Below are 24,382 nucleotides of genomic sequence, written 5' to 3'. Positions count from 1 at the left end.
TCGTGTGCAAGTTAGGTCAATAACTGAACTTGAACTTTTTTCTGAGCATAACTAATTTTTTGGTCTGACCAACTAGCATTCTTTTTCATAAGGAAAAAAATGAAAATCATGAGTTTTATTTAACTTATTTATCACCCACCCTTAGAACTGCAATACGAAGATATCTACTTGGTTTGGGAGACAATCTGGGCTGCATCTTCTGTCGCTACTGAACAATTCAACCTGTTCGTGGCACTGGCTATGATCGAATTGTACAGGTAATTGATACCTCTTCTGATTTCTAACAGTATTTTTCTATTATTGGACCAGCATCGGCCCTTTCATTTGTTCTTCGTGCTGTATATCCGTTTTCGAAGAAACAGCGCTTTGTAAATTCAAGTTCATTTTGAAAGAAATGGCGCCTTGTAACAATCAGTACGGATAATCAATAATCAATTGCTATGTCGCTTGGGCTTCTTGGTTTTATTCAATTATAAACACAATGCCTTGTTATTTAAAAATTTTTGCAGGAACAAATTTGTGCGCTTTTAAGTTTCTCCTGTAAAAGTTAGTTCCACGATTTTTATTTAAATTTTGTATAAAAAAAAGTCTTTTATGTGGGGTTGTTAACCGTTGAAATTAATTGGTAGAGACAAAAGCAAAAATTTAGAGCATTTGGCTATAAGTACGGAAGGTTTCAAGTTTAACCCCTTGCCTGGTCACGTCAAAGATTATGTAAGATGGTACTTGTTGCCTCTATGGTTTTTGCTCAGGAACTAAAGAGATGGGTCAATGGTAAGCAGACAAATCTAACGCCGCCGTACTCTACCTTCGGTTAGATAGCTAAAGAAAATAGAGAATTTAGGACAGTATCGACTACGATTGAAATAACTTACAACATTTTTGGTCTATAAAGAACTTTTCGTTTCGTGTTATAGAGAAATTATCATCGACAATCGAATGGACATGACAGATATTATTAAATTCTTCAACGGTGAGTGAATCCTATATTGAATAAACTGATTCTGTGATTTCAAATACATTCTCAAATATATCACAAATACACAACCAATATACTTTAAGCGTACAAACTTTCGCTAGCAGAAACTTTCGCGATTTTCGCGAATTCGCGAAGGTAAATATCGCAAATTTCCCAATTTTTCGACCTCGTGAAAGTTTCTGCTTGCGAAAGTTTGTACGCCTAAAGTACTCAAATCCTTAATAATGCTTAACTGCCCATCAGGACCATCGCTATGAAACTTTTCCCGGTTAAATACCCTGGCAAAGACACAATTATTTTTTCCCCGATGACGGTTTCTCCCGACCAATTTCTTTCGTCGATTTTTCTTCCTTTTTAAGCTTTTTTCACATGCACGTAAAGTTTTACTTCAGACCTTACGGAAAATCGTTTGTAAGGCTGTCTTTTGGGAATTTCCCCGACATTATGTAGAGTAGTAGGACGTGAGTAGGACCCATCCCGGATAATTCAGAGGGTATATATCTATCTTGTCTGTCGAAAATGTCCACAAAATTTCCGATCTTTTTCATAGAAATGGCAGAGCAGCACGACGTGAAAGCCACTTTGAAGTTAGCCCGAAACATTGTCACCAAACTCCAAGATATCATTCATCCTAGCGAACCGCTCATCGAACAAATACCAAACATCGAATCTATGGAAATCGAAGAATGACGTATGCTGATGATGACGTGATCCTGAGTCAGCATAATGAGAAGGAATGGTGGAATGCTGAGTCAGCAAAGACAAGGAGCGGCGAACCAATGATAAGATTGATAGAAACGAGGAGGAGTTATGATAACCTGGCGTTAGCTTTAACCGGTATCATTAAGATGTGAGAAGGGCTACTAAAAACAATACAAGAACCCCCTTCGCTTCGAGAGGGCCTAATGAATATTGAGAAAATGAAGAAGAGAAGAAGTGAGACCTTTTAATATATAAATTGTCCTTTGGGAAGTGACTTTGTGATTTCAACCCGATCTAGTGGATCCAAGAAGGTATATTATAACGTCGCCCCGCTTTTTTAAATCTCACACCCAAGAGGCCATGAAGTTTGTATTCTGACTTTTAAAATTTACCGCAAACGAAGTCTTGGATCGAATGGTATATATTGGAAACCCGGGGCTCGAATGGTATATATGATGGAAACCCGTGGCTCGAATGGTATATATGTTGGAAACCCGGGGCCCGAATGGTATATATTTTGGAAACCCGGTGCTCAAATGGTATATATGATGAAAACCCGGGGCTCAAATGGTATATATGATGGAAACCCGGGGCTCGATGGTTTTAATACTCTTATTTATAGACATGCGTAATTATGGGGAACAAAAAATGATATAGGGCTGTACAAGATATGATAATTTAACCGCTTCATTTTTCTTTCAGTATATTTTATTTTATCAAGAGAAGAATTATGATGTCTTGGGTATCTGGAAGTTCATTAAAATTTTATCGGTTAGTAGAATTTGAATATGATTTGATACTACTGAGGTTAAGCATATCAGGATAATCACGACGACGGACGAAAAATGTAATAGGTTAGTAAAAATACGAAATTTGATTGGTTGACGCTCACTAACCTGTTAAATTTTCGTTCGTCGTCGTGATTTTTCCGATTTACTTAACTTCACTACTTTAATGGGATATTATTTTTCCTTCAATTTTATGCATTTTGAGAGTTTTTCAATGACTTGGGCGTTTATGAGCAGCCGTGACAGTAGGGCCAATTCTCCGATAGTACTTTTCAAGGCATTGTTTTTTTTCCTTTTCTCGTGTTGTTTTTTATAAATGTAATGTTTTTTGTATATATTATGAATGTCAGGGGATTTTTAGAGTTTAGTTTGTCTATATTTTTATTTTTTCGGAACTTTTTTTGATAGTTTTCTTTATTTATTGATATAAAAGGACACCTTTAAAATCTTCCAGTTAAATTTCTACAGCCAAATTGTTATTATATCCAAGCTCACAACGTTCAGATAAAAGGAATCTCAAAATAGTAATAATTATGACGTATGGGTTGCGGAGCGCTATTAAAAATCTTTAAACAGTTCAATTTTTACAACCGACTTTTTGCATAAAGATGATGTAAAATATGAAAGTCTTCTATGATGAGGTAACAAAATAATCCAAGTCGTACACTGACTGACAGGTTTCCGTAAGGTCCGCACAAAAATCATTGTTAAAGGGTTTGAGGTACAACGTGCTTTTTTTACCTTTTATTCATTATTATTATTACTATCCTACACGGTTCATCACCGTTCAACGTTAACGTTAACCACACCTACTAATCCCTCTCCTCTCCTAGATCCTCTCCATCAACAAAAAAATAAAAAAAGGCTCTTATGTTAGATCGGTCAAGTGGGCTGGATACAGAAACAAAAAAATAAACAAAAATCTCACACTCACAAACCACACTGGGCAAAGGTAGCTCAAAGAGCTACAAGTCCCCCCAACCACATCACATACGGTGCTTTTTTTACCTTTTATGGTCCAGAGAGACACCTAAATCTTTTGACCCAATTTTTTTGCAAAGCTGAGATATTTGACTTTGAAATTTCTAAAAATGAGTCTTTACACAGTCTTTACGTTGAATTTCTATTGTTTTCAAGTAAAAATTTGAAAGTTCAAAGTCGAATATCTCAGCTTTGGAAAATAATTTGGTCAAAAACTTTTGAGGTGATTCTTAGGGCCATAAAAGGTATTTCTAAGCTAAATATAAAAAATCATCTGATAAACTTTTTAAGATAAAAATATGTTGAATGCGTCAATGTTATACTTTAAGGTAGTCTTGTTTGTAGATTATGTTCATGTGTATTTAATTGCTGTTTATTTTAAAAATAAAAAAAGGAATTTATTTATTTTTGTACAAGAAATAATATTAATTTAAACTGGACAATACCTAACTGATTTCTGATTTCAGGGGGTAATACGCTAATACACAAAAATTCTATTATTCTTGTCATTTCAAATTTACTGATGAAAGTACTTTTCTGAGGCAATCTCAAAAATTGGTTTTAGCGTTATGAAAAATGTCGAAAAGAAGATCCAAATGACGTCATTATTGAAGCACAATTATATCTTCAGACCTATTAATGCAATCATTCAACTCTTATTTTTGACTGGAGACGTTATTGGCCATTGATTATTTGTTGTTGATAAAAAAAATATGTGCTGACGTACGTATTACCAGGTAATTTTGCGTACTTTTGATGAAATATTTCAGCATCGTCAATCTACGTCTCCGGTCATTTTTTTCTTCATTCTATAAAAGTCATAAGGACATACATTAATCCACTTAATAGTATCTTTCCAACGAGAATTATTTCACTTCCCAACAATCCCTTAAGTGCGACTTTTAACGAAACTTTCACTTTAAAATCTTTGCTCAAACTATCAAGTATCAGACATAATTAATTATAGTACTTTCAAAATTTCTTTTCGGCTTATTTTGCGAAAAATAATATAATTAAGGGTATATGAATATTTACAGGATGCAAAAAAAATATTGGTATCAAATCTCAAACAAATCGTAAGAATAAAAGAAATTTATAAAAGATGACATTACTGGGTATAAAATTAAAAAAAAACACGAAAAAGAAAATTTACAAAGTTTATAAAATCTTATAATTACTACATAAAAGATGAAAAAATAAAATTTTCAAATCATTATTTGGAGTCTCTTTTAGTTTTACTATATACTTCATCAAAAATAAAGCAAGAACAAATCTTTCACAGTAGAAATCTCGATCAAAATAATTTTACTCAAAATCTCAATTAAAAGATAAAATTTGGAGAACATGAAGCTAAAAAAAATTCTGGATCCATTTAGGGGTATTCTAGTGCGTTTATGATCTAACTTTTTTATCTAATTGTTAATAAAAATCTAATACTTCAAAGTCTTTGATTTTCATGCAATATCAATGCTTCAAACTTTAGGTCTTCTTTGTCTGTTAGGTAACGTATTGTATCGTTTTGGTAACCTAGGCGACGGAGTATAATCGTCTTCCTCCTCGCTACTGTAAGAAGATACTCCGGAACTTTTGGTATAAGTGTCTCTTGTGTATGTGGACCGGGTAGTCGGAACATCGGAAGCACCAACCGCTTCATTAAAGAAACTGTAATTCCGTTGTGGGCGGCGGGTGGACATTGAACGCGTGGGCGTGCGCATTGAGGCGCGGGTGGAAAGGGAGCGTGTTGGTTTACGGTCTTCATCTGAATAATAGTCTTTATTGTTTAAGGATGACCCGTTTGTGGAATTTGAGTCGTCTAACAGGTTCGCTTTTTTCAGTTCGTCGGCTAGTTCATTTTCGTTAAAATCGTATTTCTTCTTTAAAATACCTAGCAAAGTCTTCAATTGTTTATTTTCAGATTCTAAAGCAATGACTTGAAATTTCTTGACTAAATCTTTCGTGTTTCTCTCATCTTCGTTCAAAGTGCGTTGCAAGAGAACTGAATTCCTCGTCATCACGCCTTTATGTCGGCTTTCAATACGACTTATCAATTCGTTTAATTTTTGTAAATCGTTTTCAAGATCCTCGAGTCGTTTGTCGGGAGACATATCTCGGAAGCGACGATTTGTTGACGGTGCACCGAGTTTAACACTCGTTAACTCAGCAGAAATATTCGAATGTTTTGATTTGATATTCGCAAGGTCAGTCTGTAACTCAAACATTTCATTTCGGATTTGTTTCAATTCTTCCAGTTTAATTTTGGACATTGGGCTTTGAACCACAGTCACAGTGTCTACAACCTCATTCGAATTTTTCAATAAGTCTTCAAGTTTATTACAATGACTCTGGAACTCATCACGGAATTTTTCACGCGATGTTTTCAAAATACTCAAGTCTAGTTTCTCAGAACTTGAATCACTAGCCCCTGATAATTTACGTCCTGGTGAACCTTGAACGCTACGTTTGATCTCACTATCGAGCATGGATCTTAAAAAGTTGACATCATTTTGCATATTGTCGATCTTATCTTGATATTGTTCCTTCTGTTTCATTGCGAAACGATCCTTCTCGACAATCTTACCGCTCAATTCGATGATTTCATCTTTCAGTCGTTTCAATGTTTCGGTACACTTCGCTTTGTGGGTTTCAAAATCATTGACAGCCATATCACAATTCCTTTTATGCGTATCTCTCTCTCGTTGGAATCGTTGCGATTCGATTTGCAATGTTCCGATTTCCTCCGTTTGTTCGTTGACTTTCTTTCGAAGATCTTTCGTTTCGGTCTCGTAGTAATTCATCCGGTTGTGGTATCGTTCTTTCTGTTCCGTCAACTCCTCATTCGAACTTTCCAATTCTCGAATCTTTTTCATTCGTTCTCGATTCTTCGATTGTAAATCATCGTAATCGTTTCGATATTCTTCGAGTCTTCGTTTGGTTTCGCTTAAATCTTTACTCGAACGATCGTTAGAATCTTCAGCAGCCTCGAGAGAACCCGATAACTTTTCGACTTTCTGACGAGCAATTTTGAGATCGACTTCCAATTCTTGACATCTCTTTTGTAGACCTGATTTTGATTTCTCCATAACTTCACTATCGTTCTGTAATAATCCAATCTCCTCGTCAACAGCCTCCTTCAGTTTTTCTAACCGACTCAGCTTTTGATTGAGTTGTGTATTTTCGCCTTCTTCGTGTTCAAGCGAATCCTGTGAATCGAGAAAATGATAGCAAATTAGAAATGTGAATCTTGTGAACCGAGAAAATTTAGCAAATCTTCTGAATATATATCAACAGGAATTATTCAAATCGAAGATTTTTTTAGGAAAAATCAGAGCCAATCCCGAGAAAAGCTGGTAACAGACAAACGGACGAACGGACAAACATCGGTTAATTTAAAGGACCTCCGAGGTAAGGTCCAAAATCTTACTCTCAAAAAACTGAATATAACAATAAAGACAATCAATCTTTCCAAACAAAGATTGGAGGAAATGAAATTGTGAGATTGCAATAGGACCTGAAAAAGCTTTCAAATGAAAAATGAAAATTTCATTACCTGAAGATCAGCACATTGTTTTTCAAGTTCGCTCGTCTTCTCTTTCAAGGAACAATTTTCGAACGCTAGCTCATCAATTTTATTTTCGAGGTCTTTACTTCTACCGATGTTATCATGTTTGAATTTCTTATGATCTGATTCGATGATGTCAAACATCTCTTGGAGGTCCATTCGTTCTTCTTTCTCCTTCTCCAGGGTGTAATGTAAAATATGGTTTGTTTTGGTCAAAGCTTCGATCTGTTCCTGGTAGTTCCGTTCTTTCTTGTTAGCTTGCTGTAAATAATATAAGAATTAAAAGAATGATAAAAATTTAGAAAGTACCTTACGTTTTTTATAAGAACAAAGTATATAAGAACATAAGGCTTCGATGGCCAAAATGTTAAGAACAAGTTAAGAACATTTTAAGGCTTCACGGACGCCTATTTTCTTAAAATGCTCACAAAATGGTGAAGATAAAAACATGTTTAAAAAAATCTAGGCTAGAAGACTTAAGTTAAGACATTCGGACATTGTAGAAATAAAGCAAAAAGTAATGAAGGGAACAAATTTTAGTTTTTACAAACTAAATCCCGTAACAATAATCGTATCATCATATAACGCCTATACTACTATATTACACGAATTATGAACGACTCCAGTGACGTTTCTTTATTCAAAGTTTAAAAAATGAAAAATTTGAAGACAACAAACCTGTAAGCTTTCTTTGACGTTGATATGGATATTGGTCATGTCTGTAAGCCTCGTTACAATCTCTTTATGTTCGTCCATAGTCATGTTCAAGGTGGTTTGAAGCGATTGCTTTTCCTGAAAAAGGACAGAATGACAAAATGGTTTACGAGTTATTCTTAATGTGTACCTTACAGATCTACACAAACAAAAAGTTTTTGTACTCCCGAAGTTGTTCTAAACTTGGAATAATAACTCTAAGAAATGAAAGTTAAAATACTTTGGCAAGCTGAGTTAAGCGGAGAAATTTGCCTGTTTGCTTGTCTATAAGTGAGTATTCTGTCTGTCTGTCTGTCTGAATAAAATTTAGATAGATATTCCAATATTACCATGTCAACAAAATCAGTCAATAAGACTTCAGCAATGTCAATAAAATCAAGATTGACCATTTCGTCATCATCAGATACCTCGTAATATTTATCATAATGGCCGTAACGCCCCTGTGTCGCCATGGTGATGGTGTGTACCAATAATTTTTTACTTATTTTTTACGATAGTACTGTAAATTCATAAAATATCTTTATTTTAAATTTAAACGTATTTTTTAACGTAAGCTATATGCTATTCATTACTGTAGGCTCGTGAAATTAAGTAATCTTTTTTGGAATGAAAATTCATCACTGAAAAATCTAGAACATCAAGGCAACCGACCAAATGAAATGAAGCAAAAATTTGAGAACCAGTTAAATTTTATATCCTTTTTAATTCCGTTTACTATCAATGACCTAACGAAAGAAATCCCAAAAATAACCTTAGCTCAATATCTTTTCCCTCCTCGACGAATGATATCATAGTTTACTTGAGGATGTAACATATCTCCCATTCAAAAATTAGAGTCCCAATCAATTCAAAATTAACTCTTAATCTAAGCCAGACAGTAAAGATTCACACAAATTCTGTTAAAAACATATATGAGAAGAAAACAAACCATAATGGCTAGATGGGGTTCATGAGAGAGATGACCGTTTTGTTTTCTGTTAAGTCAAGGAAGAAAAACATTCTTTCACAGTTTATTTCATTTAGACTGTAAACTTTCTCTAAACTGTCTCTTTTCTTTACTCTAACTTTCTCTCAAAGAGACTCTTCATGTAACGTTTCCAGATTATTCAAAAAAACGACAAATAACTATTACTAGCCATAATTTTCATTAAAGTGCCACCGCAGAAGAACGATCAAATAAATTGTTGAATTTGGAAAGAAATGTTACTTATAGCCGTTACTTCTGTTAGAATGGCATCTCATCTGAAGCAAAATTTAGTCTACAAATATTAGCAATTTGTGTCTATCTCAGAGATATCTTCTTATAGAGATAAGGTAAAGTTATTTATCTGTTTATTTTTATCATCTCTTTTATTACCAAAATAATAGTATATTATGGTTTGTTCATAGCATACTAAACGCTACTGTATTAAACTGCCATTTTACTGTAATAGTCAAACGACATGTTTATGAAGGGATAAAAATTTCTAATTTGACCTGGTCAGAGGCGGCTAATAACTACTTGTGGTTTAAATAGGGAATTTCCCAACAAAAAAAGGAATTTCCCTTAATTTGACTCCCTGAGGTAATAAAAAAAGACATATAGAGCTTTGAAAATGGGTAATCAGATCAAAAAAAATCCGGAAAAGTGTTTTTAATGATGATAAAACAATAGAAATACAGTCAAGCTAAAAATGTTACCGGTACACCATTTAACCGGAACTAAAATACTGAAAAACGCGCGCAAAATTATGAGATGTTTGCCCAACTTCCTTATGCGTGAAGCTATGAATGCCATCCTCGGAAGCTTTAGGCTTCCTGCGGTGGCAAAAAAGCGACAAAAAGAACGACAAGCGGTTTAAAGAACAATAAATTACGCATACATATAAGTCTCTATTTGGGTGAGCTGGAAACATTAGATGAACTATGAACAAACAGTGTTTAGCAGAAGCTAAGGTTTCAGGGGAAGGAATAAGAAACTGATGATCGAAGGCCAGCTTTTCCAAGTGATGATTTTACTGGAACCATAAAGTTGGATAAGATTATTACCTAAGTTCCTATCTTAATTTTACGATTTGGAATAATTTTATTTTCAATTTCGCTTTCCACGTTTTGGGTTTTTTTTCGTGAGAGTTTGTCACAAAATAGTCCTATAATTTCATTTACATGGAAGAAAAAAACATCAGAATATTGCTATTTTTATATACATTTTCTGATGAAGTTTCAGAAGGAAATTTAATTAAGTGGGCACATTAAAAGATTGTAAAAAACATCGAATTAAATTTAGGGATTTGAATTATTTGTGCCTTTGTACTTTTAAAAGTAAGAAAAAATGTCAAAGATTTTATCCATGTTTCGACAATTTTGATTGACAGACAAAAACGGAATATGTTTCTGACTAAATTAAGAAAGAAGGCTGTAAGCTTAGATTATTTGAATTTTATTGGCCCAGCTAGCTTTAGCGTAGTGGGCCTTTCATTAGCATTCTGCCCGGTGTCAGTGTGTAACAATTTACTAGGCGATACGCGTTTTATTTCAAGCACAGGCTAGTACATATTGTGAAAAATTTGATTGGCTGAAACATGTCTCTTTTAGAACATGATTGACAGAATAAAAACAATTGCAATCGTCTTTATTGGTTTAAAACATAAAAGGAGAAAATACAATTAACTACTAAAACCATAAGAATATAACAGATGTAGTACGTTTTAAGAAAAACAATGTGATTTACACAGAGTAACAAACCTTCTTCTCTTTAGGAATATGTTCTTTTAAAAAAGTAGTTTTTACATTTCTCTATCATGTGAACAGTTCAGTGAACAGTTCAGTTGTTCACGTGCTAGGAACAAAACACTTCGGTATATAAGATTAAATATTTTGATTTATTTCTCATTGTTGCTAATAAGAGATAGGCGAGTGGTTTAAGGCGCCTTTGGCTTGTACTAGCGACTTTAGGTTCAAATCCTCTCTGTTACTTAAGTCTTGTTCAGTTCATATCTTTATTCGCTGGGCCTTCATGCCCTCTGGGCTTCTTGTCTTCATGTTAAAACCAGTTTGTTAAAAATTTCAACATCTTACTTAAGACTGTATTAAAATTAAAATCTTGATAAAATCGAGATTCTGTAGAGAAATAGACCTTATCGGAGTTTTTGATTTTTCCAAAACAGCGATGCATTGTGGGATTGTTTCGAGTGTATTACAATAGAATTTCCTCGAGGAATTCCTAAGAGATTTCTATTGTAATACACTCGAAACAATCCCACAATGCATCGCTTTTTTAGAAAAATCAAAAACTCCGATAAGGTCTATTCAATAACAAGCACGCAGCGTGTCCAGATAACTGGAGATATTAAACGACGATGCTCAATCTTAAAGTTGTAATGTGAATTCTGTCTACCTGAAGTTTTCACTACTTGGTTATCAAAAACTATTTTTTTCAACAATTCTCTTTATGATATTGAAATCATTCTTCTAGCTCTAAATATCTCCAAGAAATTCGCTTAAATTACTGATACCTCTGGGAATAGATCTTTTCAAAAATTAAGTCCCGAACATATCACTTGCCTCGTTTTAAAATTATTGCCATGGTGATTAACTCCCAGCAGATTTTATTAAAACTACTTTCTATTCATTAAAAAAAATCATTTTTTTCTCAAGGGACATAATCACGATGGTAATTGTTTGAATACGAGGCAAGTGATGTTCGTGACGTAATTTATGAAAAGGTTTATACTTAAGAAAGAAACTCCACAAGGATAGCATTCGAAAGTGGGATTGAAGAAAGAATAAAACCGAACAAATGAAGAAATCGAAAGTAGTTCCCAAACCTCTTGCTCTTGTTCAAGGTCATCGAGCAAAACTTCTCGATCATCTTTCAATCGTTTCTCGTTATTTCTCAATTGAAACAAAATGTTTCCCGTCTCGTCCAGACATTCTTGCAAATATTCTCTGTCCTTCATTTCCAGTTGTAACCTATAAACGAATAAAGATCAATCGAGTCAAAAAATCGTTTCGATCTAGAAAATCAATATCTAATCGATACTGCATCTCTTTCGAGAGCACGTCTGATGGAAAACTCGACTCGGTCGCTTGCTTGCAACCTGTACCCCTGCTCTTTATTAGTAAACCCACTTACAATCCCTTCCCAAATGAAAATGAAAATGAAAAAAAATTTAGCTGAAAATAGTAGTGTCGAGTTTTTAATAATCCAAAAATCTGTTTGTTCAAAATTCTTCGGATTCATTCAGCTCACATTTACTTTCCAATAAATATTTCATTCTTGCGCATGCGCACTTAACAAAAAGATAAACAAACCTACCATCCAACACCCCTGTCACAAAACCTATGCGAACCCCGCCCTACTAGAAAATTTAGCCAGAATGTCATTACTTTGATTCAAAACCATCCCCACTGGACTTTTCGAGCTGAGAACATTGAGATTTCCATATAATTTTTAACCTTAGCTGCGAGACAGGGATGAGGGACTGGGATGAGACTTCGATGTAACAAACCTTTCTTTGAGTTCATCCTCAACTTCGGACAAGTTTTCAATAATTTCTTGCGATTGCGCAATCTGCTCGTGAAGTTCGTCCGCATCGAATTGAAATTGTTTTTTCTGCTTCTCCAACACTTTGCATTTCTTTTCCAGATCTTCGTTTTCATCTTGAAGCTGTAAGAAAGAATAAAAGAATTGGTCATATACCTTTCTTATATAAGCACGTTAAAAACTTTTTGAAGCCTTTCCGATGTTTAAAATGTTTTGGGATCTTAAGCCTAAAGATTTTCCTAAAAAGTGTTATCAATTTCTTAGCACTTTAAAATATTCTTTTCTAGTTTCTTAAAAAATTGTGTGCTTTGGAATGAATGTTCTTAGCCTTTCTTAGATGTTCTCGAGTTAATATGTTCTTGTATATGTTCTTATGAAAAGCTAGATGATATGAAAATCTCCTTATTTCAAAGGTTTGCAAGGGTCTGCCTTGGTTGCAACACCAGATAAAACGATTTTGGTAAAATCTTTTACGAGAATTATAAGGCAGGCAACTAAAGTAGCTGAAATGCTGACCCTAAGATTATCAACAATAGGCCCATAATATTATGAATATAGTTAATCATCTTTGGCATTATGGTCCAGCCCTAAGAAATTACGTTTTGAACATTGAAAAAGTATATTAGATTATTTTCATGCTGAGCATGATATATAAATAGTAACGTCATTAATTCCGACTGAGTTGAAGTGTTGGAACGGCGCTGTGACGTCGCTCCGACTGCAAGATGTGGTTTCATGGGGCTAGTTACTTTTGTCTCATCCCTAAGGTTTATGCTTTTGATGGAAATTTTAAAACTTTTAAAAATCATATACGACTTTTGGGTTAAAATTCTGAAGGTTAAAATCCGTTGGATACATTTTATCAAAAAGATACTCAAATATTGATCAAAAATGACATTTTGATTCACAGTTGGTAGTAATGAAGTTTTGAACTTAATAACAAACTTATAAGATTTTTAGCTTTCAAGTTATGGATCTTGCTGTGAAAGATAAGTGACTTGTTCACAAGGTATTTTTGTAAATTATGAGAAATATTTATTAAAGCAACATGTTTTTAATGACTATGATAAAGCATTTTAAAGCACTATTAAAGTCACGAATTGAGGTAGCTTTTAACAGCCTAAAACTAAAATTGTGTGTTTTGAAAAGTTTTAAAGATTTTTAGGGATGAAATTGATAGGTTTTAACACCCCTGTCTCACAGCCCTGGTGGAACTTTTTCCCGCCGGGTCTGTGACACAGGAGTGACTAACACGTTTTTTTTTATATAAGGAACACGTTTATAAGGAACTCGAGGCTGGTCCAATAATTAAGTTGTTTAATAGCTGCTCAGGCTGAGAATAAAAAAACAAGTTTCAAGGAACAGTAAGAGAACTCGATAAGGAACTTTGAGGCTGAAATTCTCTGTAAAAATAAGGAACTCCAGGCTCAGAGCAAAGTTAAGGTTCCTTATAAAAAAAACCGTGTATCATGGGCAAACCATCAAAAAAAGTTAAAACACTCTCAGACTTTTTACACTTTAACCACATAAACACAAAAAATGCTCTGTTTGTCTGTTTCGTTCATTTTTGTTGACAGAATTTGAATGACAAATGATTGATTCAATTGCGGTCTTTTACTTCCAGAATCAAATTTCGGCAACTTAATTTGTGGTTTTGTTTCTAAAAGAATTCCATCCATTTTGATAATTTCATGCAAATGTTATCAGGAAAGGAGATCTGTGTTTTTAAGTTAAGGTCTTATCGCTGGTACGCTAAAGTGCCTAAATGTGATCACGCATTTTTGAGGTTTGAGATGAAATTAAATTTAACATGGATCGAAAATTTAAAATTTCTCGAGGGAAGAGTCAAAATCAAAACAGTTTTTTTCCATTTTTCCATTCTCAATAAAGTGTTAAAGCCCGTAAATTATTTCCAACTTAGAGGGCTTTTCAGCCATCGTTTGTTGCAAAAAAAATTAAAAAGTCGAAATGATCATAAAATACAAGAGAATAAGGCAGTACCAACTTCTACATCTGTGTAATTATCTCCATAATTAACCAAACAGATATCAAAAGTAATTAACGGGATTAATTAAAACTCATTAGAAGTTACCTATTTATATTTTTAGGAAGAATAATCATAAAAGTTTTAATTTTTAATAAAGAAATTTGAATTAAAGTTTGATGAAAATTAAGATCGACGTCTAGATTAAATTATGGATTTCCAACTGGCGAAAAGCTGATTAAAATGCGCTTCAAAAAACATTGACATAAGTTTAAGAAGGAAACAAAAGGGGTGGGCCTAGTTGCATCATTTATACAACCCACAGAAAGTTCAATAACGGATTTTTTCTTTGTGTATTTAATACATCACGTTTGAGATAACAACATCAACACATCACATTAAACTGGAAATAAAATCTCTCCAATTCTATGTCATCATGTGTGTGTATCAATCATCACTCAGAAATATTTTGTTTTGATAATTTCTTATTAGAAAATCTTGCAGTGTCCTGTTCTTATAGTGACATAGTAAAAAGTTCTATCTCTAAAATTGACTGAAAATCCCATATGAATGTTTCGTTGTACCAATCTAGGACCTTGAGACCTTAAGTCTTAAACTAAGCATGATCTACGCAATCTATAACCCCTGTTTCTAAAGCCTTTTTGTTTTCTTAAATTCATAACAAAACACAAATTGAGTTTTAAAATGTAAAAGTAATGGTGTCACTATAATTGATTTTAAATATTATAATCTCCTGTCGTCATGACGAAATTGTCAACGAACTTTTTTTTCAATAAAGGTTGATAATCACCACACAAAAAGAGGGTTTTAAATGTTATTTCATCACGATTTATTTTTCAAGTATATGTCATTCATAGCCAGTACGCGATTACTGAAACTTTACATAAAATGTTCTTAAAGATGATAGGATAGTTAGGTACTAGCTAATACATCATTTTTGTAATATAAGAAATTGACTGTACTGTACTTTCTTAAATGATTTCATATTTTCTTGACGTATCAATGCTAAACGAAATGCTTTGTTGCTCTTAGTAATTTTTACCCGGGGGGGGTACTAGGGCAAGATGGGTTACGGGGATGCTCCGCTGGTCAGGGTACCTTTTCTAACCTCCACGAGTCCCAGGTAGGGTCGCAAAAACACCAAAATAGAAAAATCAGTCCCTCGTAGGGTGCCTTTTTTTGGAAAATTTGGGGAAAAAGTAGAAAATTTGAGAAAATTTTGGAATTTCAGTCCCATTCAGGGTCACTTTTTTCGCAAATTTCGAGTCCCACGTAGGGTCCATTTTTCGAACCCTCAGCGGAGCACCCCCGTCGGTCGACAAGGGTAGTACCCCCCCCCGGGAATTTTTACCATAACATATAATATACCTAGGATCGATAGTTTTTTGAAAGAAATGTAATGTGATTTTAACAGATTTAAATTTTTTTTCTTGCATGATTTTGATTCAAACAAGTTTTGACAAAATTAGTTCATCCACGAAAAAAAAATCTTATTGACAGAAAAAGAATCCTAATAAATTATTTTTGGAATCCCTTGGAGAAAATTAACTTAATTAGTGACAATTTTAAATCCTTTTAAAGAAGTATTAACCATAATTTAGGCAATTAAACTTGTTCAAAATGAGATGCATGATTTTCAAAGAACTTTATATCTTTATGTCAATTTATTGAAGCATTTTTCCAAAGCTATAACTAGACAATTGACCCTCTGCAGAATATTTTCAATAAAATTCAATCTGTGAACTATTTCAGAGAGACAAAACCAAAACCCCTGAAATGAAAAAAGAAAACAACAAAATCGTTCATACCTCTTCATTTTGTGATTGGAGTTCTTCAATTTCTGTTTTCAGAACTTCCATCTCTCGTTTGTACTTATTCCCTTCATTCATCTTTTGCAACATAGTCTGCCGGTCATCCAATAAACGCTTCATCTCATCCTCCATCCGCTTGGTGGCTTCGAAATTATTCTCCAACGTTTTAGCGAAAGCTTCATTCGAATGTTCTAACTGTTCCTTCACTTTCTTGTATTGAGCTTGTAGTTTAGTATTGGCTTTCTCGCTATCTTCCTTTTGAGTTTTCAAAGCACGTAGCTGGGCAAAAAGCTCTTTTTTCTCCTTCTTCCATTGGTCAACGAATATAGATAAAGAGCGATCAGTCTTTTTGGCGTTGAAGTTATCAATGTTTTGTTGTTCTTTATCGAGGTAGGATTGAACATTGTCCTTCAGCTGTTGGTTCTCGTGATCAAAAACTTTGATTTCACTTTCAAGCTCTGTATTTTGTCCTTGCACTTTGGTCAAGACTGTATTGACATGCATCAATGCTTTCATAGTCCCAGCACGTGCTTTTTCAACTTCGTATAAAAGTTCTTGAAGTCGTGTATTCTCCATCTTTAAATGTGACGATTTATCTTTCGCTTTTTGTAAGCGTTGTAATGGTTGAGCAGAGTCTGTCTCGTCTAGCCCGTCTTCGTCACTATCCTCCACCTCAGCCTGTGTCTGCTTTTTAGATTCTGGTACTAGATACTTAGGGTACGTTAAATGGATGTGATCTAAGAATCCTGTACCAAACTCATTAACAACTTGTTCATTTATAGTCAACTGTTCGTTGAATTCGCTAACATCTAAAACTTTCGTCGATGGTTGTCGATTGGTTTCAGTAGAATTGTTCTCGATGAGTAAACACTGGACAGCTTTATGTAAACTTTGACAATTCGCGTGATAGTGTTGTTTCTCTGTGTTCGTTGAAGCGTTCTTAATGTTCGGTTTTGGAGCAACTTTTGGCGATTGGCTGGGACCTCCTGTTGTCTTGTTTGCTGGATCCAAGGATAAATGGACTTCGATGGATTCACCTTGGCGTATGAAGCGACGCTTGTTGTTTTCTTGTGTTTGTTGATCGGCCGTTGATGAATATCTAGTCATGCTACGATTGTTTTTGTTGTGATTATGAAAAGACATATCCCCTTGCTCCTTATTAGTATTCCTCTCTCCAACATACTCATTTTTCTTTCTCTCATCTGAGAGAACATTTGTCTGTTTAATTCCATTTTTATCATCATGATTGTCAATAGAAATAATTACATCTCTCTGTTCATCAACTCCATTAAGAAGTACACCGTTCTCTTTTATAGATGAAAGCTGTGTGCTTTGTAAATCGTGTTCTATATCTTTAAATCCGTTTTTATTTGATGTTGATAAGGTATTTGATATACATTCGCGTGCTAATTTCGGTTGAATTTCGTCAATTCGTCGGACAGGACCGACGACAATGTTCGTTTTTTCACCGACTTGTATTCGGTAGTTTCCGTTCATTTTGTTGTTGGAATCTTGAGGTGTCGGACTGTTGTGCTGTAATGAGTGTCTGCGTGAAGATGGTTTTGATTCTGATGTTGGACTTTCAAGACAATTATGATGTGATATTCGACGTTCTTTTGTTTTGGTCGGCGTTGCTACGGGTGATGTTGAGTCAGCTGAGTGATTCAATATCGGTGTATTACTTCGACTGTTATCTGATGCTGAGCTGTCAGAGTTGTTAGTGACTGGTTTAAAAGTTGTTGATAGACGTCGTTTTTGCGTCGGCGTTAAATCTCCATCTGACGTTTGGTGACGTTGTATTTCTGTCGGTGAAAAACAACCTAGATGTGACGTGCGACGTGTTTTAGTTGGCGTACTGCTCCGACTGTCGTTCGAAGGGCTGACACAATTGTGGTGTGAGATACGTCGAGTTTTCTTGGTGAGTTGAGAGGGCGATTCACTTCGGAACAACTCGTCTGTGGGTGTACAATTACTGCAACGGTGGTGTGAAATTTTACGAGGCGTTAATCCTCCTATTTTTAATGTCTTTGGCGGAGTTGGTGGTCCGGTTGTTTCATCACTCGATCTCGAATCAACTTCTTGGTCCTTCGCGGTAGACTTCTTTGGTAGGCTAGCATCGACGGATTTACTCTCTGCAATCTTCTTCTTCGGTTGTACGGGTGGTGGTACCTTTTTAACAGTCTGTGGGCTATCTTTTGATTTCTTGTCTTCGGAGGTACTCACTTCAATCTTTTCGTCTTTACTCTTTGGTGTGTTTTGTTGTTCTGAATTATCTTGCTTTTTCTCAGTGCGTGTTTTACTCGCTGTTGGAACAGTGTCAGTTTTCTTTTGTGTTGTATTATTACTTGAAGTCTTCTCGAGTTTACTCTTTGATGACGTAGACGATGTTCTTTTAATCGAATCTTTCTTAACGATTGCTTCTTTGATGACCTTGTTCGGTTTTGGGTTGTCCTTGCTCAAACCCTCTTTTGGTAAATTTGTAGAAGTTTGTTTCGTTTCTGTTGTAGACGCGTCTTTGCTTGTTGATGTTTTATTTGATTTGAGGGATGCGTTTCGCTTTACGGAATCTTTTTTCTGTAGTCTGTGTTGATCCTCTAATGATTTCTTTTGAGGTTTTGTTAAGTCAGAAACGGATGACTCTTGTTGTTTGGATGATGCGCCATTATGTTTAATATTGTCTTTTGATGACGCGCCGTTTTGTTCAATATTGTCATTTGTCTTAGTTGTTGTGGTTGATGGTTTCCCTTTGTTTGAGGAATTAACATTCTGCGGTTGCGATGTCCCATTTAGTAACGTTTTGGCGCGTGTTGAATTTAATACGGCTGTTTTGGCGCTTGTTTTATCAATTTTCGGTTTAAAGCCTTTCGGTTTTCCGACGACTCCTCGTTTACGTTTATCCATATCGTTTTCGTCAGGGCTGTCGTAAAAAGTCGTTGTACTCTCGGCTAAACTTTCGGCTAAACTCTCGGTGGCCGAGCTGTAACCTGATTTCGGACTCAAACAATCTGCTAAGAATTCATCACTGTTATACCGGTTTGAAAGTTTACAAATATTCGCCGATAAGTTGCTCAATGCTAAATCAAAAACACCAGAGTCGAGTGTTTTATCCGACGGACATTCGTTATTGTTTTCGTCGTTACTATCGCTACCGTCAAAATCGTCGCTAAGTTGTCGGGAACGCGATGGTGTCCGTCGGGGATTCGAATTCGATCGTCTCCTCTCAAGTCTTTCTAACGCGTGACGAGCGAAATGCGAGTCTTCAGTTTCAGTTTCCGAGTCTGATTTGTCGGAAATATGTCGTTGATTATAAATTTCTTTTTTTAAACGACGTCTTTCTCGGCGTCGAGATACAATGTCGTTTCCTTCAACGTCGGAAATAAAGTTTGTATAAATGGCTGGTTGGTGTAGTGAATTTGCGTAAGTGTTTTGTGTTGAATGTTCGTGTTGTGATTTATTTGACGTTGTCGTATTCCGAGTGTTCGTTGCCGACGACTTTTTATCAAAAGCACGACGAGATTCCCAAGCGTCTTGTAAAGTACTAAACGAACTTGAACGTAAATTGTCGTTTTTACCGGCTACTGGTTGTACTCGTTTGGCGGTACCGAAAGTTTGTCGTACTTTATCAAAAGCACTATTCGGACTCGGTTTTAAAATAGTATTTACCGATTTATTGTTCGTTGGATTTTCGACTTTTTCCTTATTTGGTTGTTTTCGGGGTTCCTCTGTCTTTCGTGGAGCAGTGAACGATTTCGATCTTGAGACACCTGTTTTAGGTTTCTCGTTAACAGTCTCTTTATTCTGATTAGTTCCTTTTGTAAGAGGTGCTTTCTGATTGGTTCCTTTCGGAGGATGAGCTTTCCGATTGGTTGATGCTTCCTCTTGTTTTTCGGTCGATGCGATTTGATTGAGCGAGCGTGATCGAAGTGTATTTCGTGTATCGTATACTGTCTTTTGATTGGATACTGTAGGGTTGTTACTCGTGTTCAGACCCCTAACACCCAACTGTTTTAAACGTTCGTGTATATTCGATTTGGTTGAATTTCGAACAGTCTCTTGTCGTTTGCAATCTTGTAATCGTTGTCTGATATCTTGAACGCGGTCTGTTTCTGATGGCACGTTCAGCGAACGCGTACGTCGAATGGAAGCTCTGTTCGCAGGTCTTTCAGGTGATTGATCCGGTGTAGGATTGGCTGAATGGCTTGTCCGGATTTTATATTTACTTCTTCCACGACCGTCCGAATCGGATTTATAACCCGATGATGGTAAACAAAATGATTCCGATTCGTAATTTTCGGAATATAACGGTAGTCTGTGTTTAGTCGGTCCCTCGGTATCACTGAAATTTGCTACATCATTGTCTAACGGCACACTTAATAAAATCCGCTCTAAGTTCGCTTTATTTGATGCACCACTATTGAGTTGAGCGGCTGATGCTGAACGTAGTTTTCTACTGGATGTAGGTCCTTTAACCTGGGACGTCTTACTCGTGTCCTTGTTGATCCCGTTTGAAGAAAAACGCTTGATTAGTTCGTCAGGTATATTATTACGCGAAGTAAATTGTTCACCTCTTCCTGATTTCAATGCAGTCGCCATTGTTTGAAATCAAAGTTAATCACTTTCTATTGTTTCTATTTCTCTTCTCTTTGTTTCTTTGTTGACATTAAGGTTACATACACTACCATGTAGCTAATTATGTGTATATGATGGAATCATTTGAGGTAATTAACTTTTGATCGATAATAGGTGGGTCATTTAGTGTTTTAATGAGTAGCGGACAATATGTAGCGGACGTATGGTATTATGTTCCAAATCCTGATACCGGAATTTTTTAACATCCGTATATGAAAAAAACTTTTTCTTCTTTTTTTCGCAATTCAGTTTTGGTATGAATTCTGTGTCTCCTTCTGCATTCGATGGAAAGTTTTCGGTCACGGTTTCGTCTGCTGTCTAATGCTTTCTCGGTTCCGTGTATATGTATGCGTCGAGTTTTCTAAAAACGATAGAATCAGGAATGAAAAAAATAGGTTAATTAATTTCATCCTAAGACAAGCAAATATCTTGAAATGAAATAGATTCTACAAAATCTTTCGAGAATTTCGAGAAGAAATCTCCTCCTTGTCAAGTGAAACCTCAAAACATGATGAAAACTCTATGCATAAATCATTTTTTTTCAAGACTCTTTTTAAAGACTATTCTTCCTTGAGAAAAACTTTATAGCTCCTAAAAACATCCCTTTGAAATAATTCTCATTCCGAGGAAGAAAAGCCCGACTTTTGATACAATTTCCCCTCCCTTCTAAGAATCATTTTAAATCAATGATACAGGGATGTTGTTTGTAAGGAATACCCCTTTGGCATCTGATCTCAAAAATTTAAAACATCTTACTAGAATCTTGAAAGTTGCTCTAGAAGGGATTTAAGATACAGTCAATCTACCAATTAGCGGACAGTTACCGGACAAAGTTGTCCGCTAAATAGCATTTTGTGTTTTATAGGATATTCGTGAGGGATTTATGGGGTGTTCTATTTAATGACTGTCTGCTATTTTGGAGTGTCCGTTGATTGAACAGATAAGTAAATCTTAAATTTTAAGGGTGGCATTACCTAGGCGACGAAGCAGGAAGAAAGAAAAGTAAAAACAGTTTAAGTTTTCAAAAAAGTTGAAAAAAAGCCTTTAAAATTACCTCATATTAAATTCAATCATTGGATTAATTACAGCGAGTTCAAAAGTTTAAAGGGATTTTTAATACATAATTAAGTATAGTCAGTATTCAATGAATCTGTCAAATTAAAAATTAATCTCATTGACGTTGACAAAGCCCTGAAGAGATTTTAATGAGCCTCCATGAGAATAGGTGTTTTATGGTAGTTTTTACGGTAGTGAAGTTTCAGGTTCTTAAAAACATGCTTTCACAAGCTTAAGAAGCTGATTATTGACCCTTTAATGAGGCCCATTATTGTAACAGTTTTGAAATAGGAAAAATCCATCACACTTCAATTTTTAACAAATGTTGTTCTCTTTTTATTTAATAGGAAAAATCCAATTTTAACTAATGTATTTGTAAGGGCAGAATTTTTGATGCCAGTTTTTACGGTAAATCGTGAAGTTTCAGGTTTTTGAAAACACGCATTCGAAAATTTAAAAAGCTGATTATTGGCCCTTTAACGAGGCCCATTAATATTGTAACAAGTTTTGAAATGGGAAAAATCCAATTTTAACTAATGCTTCGGTAAGGACATTATAAGAATGACGCTTGAAAAAGCCGAAATATAGCAAAGTAACTTCTTTTTGAATGGCCCCGTCACATTGGAAAATGATCAATAATACAGGTTCTTGATTGAATATCGAACGTACTTAATAGCCGCAATGACGTTAATGAAGGTCCTTCCATCCAAAATGGGGAGTGGAAAATAGGTCTTTACAAAGGGAAAATCGATTTATGAAAGCAGCTGCTAACTGTATTTTAATTAGATCGTTGCAAAAATCTTTACAGGCCGTTGAACGTTTGAAATGGGCAATTAGTTTTGTAATTTAGGGGTACTATATTTTCTATATTTGACCATTTTACGATAGTTGCATCTTAATGAAGCTTTGATTACCAATTTTGGACATCTATTCCACGCAGAAATAAAAAATGTTTTTCTTTGCTTAGCTAAATTGTCAAAACATGCAGTGTTAATATCTTCTTTCAAAATTTCAAACCAAGTTTATTTACTGCCAGCAACAAATTCTTTCGCTCTATTCAAAAATTTCCACGTCAAAATAGAAGTTCAAAGGGCTGAAAATTTGAATTTGAATCGTCTAGGTATCAATTCTTGAAATCTATGGATCAGGTTTTAAAGTCTGGTAAAATGGTCCAAAAAATTCATATTTCTATATTGTTTTCGATTTGTATGGCTACTGAACTCGATTAAAACCACTTTAAATCGAGTTGGCTGCCTGCGTAAACGTGCAACACGCAGGGAAGCGATAAAGGATTACGGTTACGAAACCCACAATCAAGAATCTGCAAATGACGTCAACGTCAAAAAGAAATCGTTTCTATTTCGTTGGCGACGGATTTCTGGATTGTTTCACAATTCAAAAATAAATCTTCCTTCTTTTATGTATAAGAAAATCACAAATACAAAAGAAGACATTGTTTTACGCTAACCTCCCAGCCGGCACACAACGTCGTTTTAACGTTCAAATAACGTTTTTTGAACGTTATGAATGTCACATGAACGTTATGAATGTCACATGGACGTTGTTTTGACGTTGTGTGCCGTCTGGGCTATGTTTCTGGGGAATTGATTCAAAATATAGGGATATATGCTATTCATTGAACTTCTGCTAATTCGAAACTTCTATCATTCGAACGAATTAAATTCAAGCTCGAATTAGCGAGAGTCGACTGTTTGGTATTAACCTTTGGAAGATTGACAGTACAATGTTGACAATATTGCCAAATACAGGAATATAATATATTGAAATATATAGAATCTAATATACTGTTGAAAAAATAATTTTCATTACTTTAACTACGATAGAATCTAATATAAAAACTTTGCTCAAAAAAACAACAACTCAGGAGACAAGAAGAAGACAGGACGATAAATTGTAAATTTAAAGCATCGTCGTTATTGATTTTATTTTCGAGCAAGTTACTCATCCTGACATTAATTTATTCGTTTTCAACGGAAATTCGAATGTAAAACATTGTGATGGATAGTTTGACAGGCGGATTTTGTGGTTCAAAGAAACAAGAAGTCTATATGCGTGTAGGCGCGTGTATGATTTTTGATGGCTTTTTTAGAGTCGATTGAAAAAGATTTTGTTAAGAAACACTCTAAAGTCAAAGGAAGATCCCTTATAGTGTGTAGGCGCGTGTATGATTTTTGATGGCTCTTGTAGAGTCGATTGAAAAAGATTTTAAGAAACACTCTAAATCGTAGGTAGATTCCCTTATGGCTCCAACTATCAAGCTTTCAATCAAAGGGGCTCCACTGACAAAGAGCTTATAAACCTCTGTAAAATTCATTTAGGAATTTAATTTTACTCCTGTCCTGATGTAGATAGGGTTTTTAGATACTTGATATCAAAGAAAACCTTCCCCCATTTTCCTGACACAAAAAAATTTCAGATTAAAACTTCTATCACGCTTAGCAGAACGTTTGTCACTTCATTTGTGAAGGAGAAAATTCTCCGTCTCAAGTTTCATTCTGTGTGTTGGAAACACTTGTCTGACCTCGAAAAAACCGATAATGTTTTTTGAAAAATTGACTTCGAAATGAAAACATAACAGGGCCCACATATAGACTAGAGCGGCTCACGGTTGG

General features: G+C 35.0%; 2 protein-coding genes across 3 annotated transcripts in view; one reads left to right on the top strand and one right to left on the bottom strand.

The window, feature by feature from the left end:
- Positions 1 to 2,346, top strand: part of LOC136806385 (small G protein signaling modulator 2-like) — a 37,700-nt gene extending 35,354 nt beyond the window's left edge. The window contains exons 19-21 of one of the 2 annotated variants that reach the window (XM_067062959.1): positions 146 to 257; positions 918 to 973; positions 1,530 to 2,346. In XM_067062959.1, the coding sequence (XP_066919060.1) occupies positions 146 to 257; positions 918 to 973; positions 1,530 to 1,669 (308 nt within the window). In that variant the 3' untranslated portion in view covers positions 1,670 to 2,346. The remainder of the gene's footprint in view (positions 1 to 145; positions 258 to 917; positions 974 to 1,529) is intronic. The other variant, XM_067062951.1, reaches the window with a different exon arrangement.
- Positions 2,347 to 4,411: 2,065 nt separating this feature from the next.
- Positions 4,412 to 24,382, bottom strand: part of LOC136806375 (interaptin-like) — a 28,654-nt gene continuing 8,683 nt past the window's right edge. The window contains exons 2-7 of the mRNA XM_067062940.1: positions 16,062 to 21,054; positions 12,214 to 12,371; positions 11,530 to 11,674; positions 7,688 to 7,801; positions 6,998 to 7,270; positions 4,412 to 6,650 (exon numbers count right to left, since the gene is read on the bottom strand). Coding sequence (XP_066919041.1) covers positions 4,923 to 6,650; positions 6,998 to 7,270; positions 7,688 to 7,801; positions 11,530 to 11,674; positions 12,214 to 12,371; positions 16,062 to 20,657 — 7,014 coding nt within the window. The 5' untranslated portion in view covers positions 20,658 to 21,054 and the 3' untranslated portion in view covers positions 4,412 to 4,922. The remainder of the gene's footprint in view (positions 6,651 to 6,997; positions 7,271 to 7,687; positions 7,802 to 11,529; positions 11,675 to 12,213; positions 12,372 to 16,061; positions 21,055 to 24,382) is intronic.

This window comes from Clytia hemisphaerica, unplaced genomic scaffold, assembly GCF_902728285.1.
Source record: "Clytia hemisphaerica strain Z4C2 unplaced genomic scaffold, Clytia hemisphaerica genome assembly, whole genome shotgun sequence".
NCBI classification, from domain to species: Eukaryota; Metazoa; Cnidaria; class Hydrozoa; order Leptothecata; family Clytiidae; genus Clytia; species Clytia hemisphaerica.
This window is presented reverse-complemented; position numbering and strand designations above follow the sequence as displayed.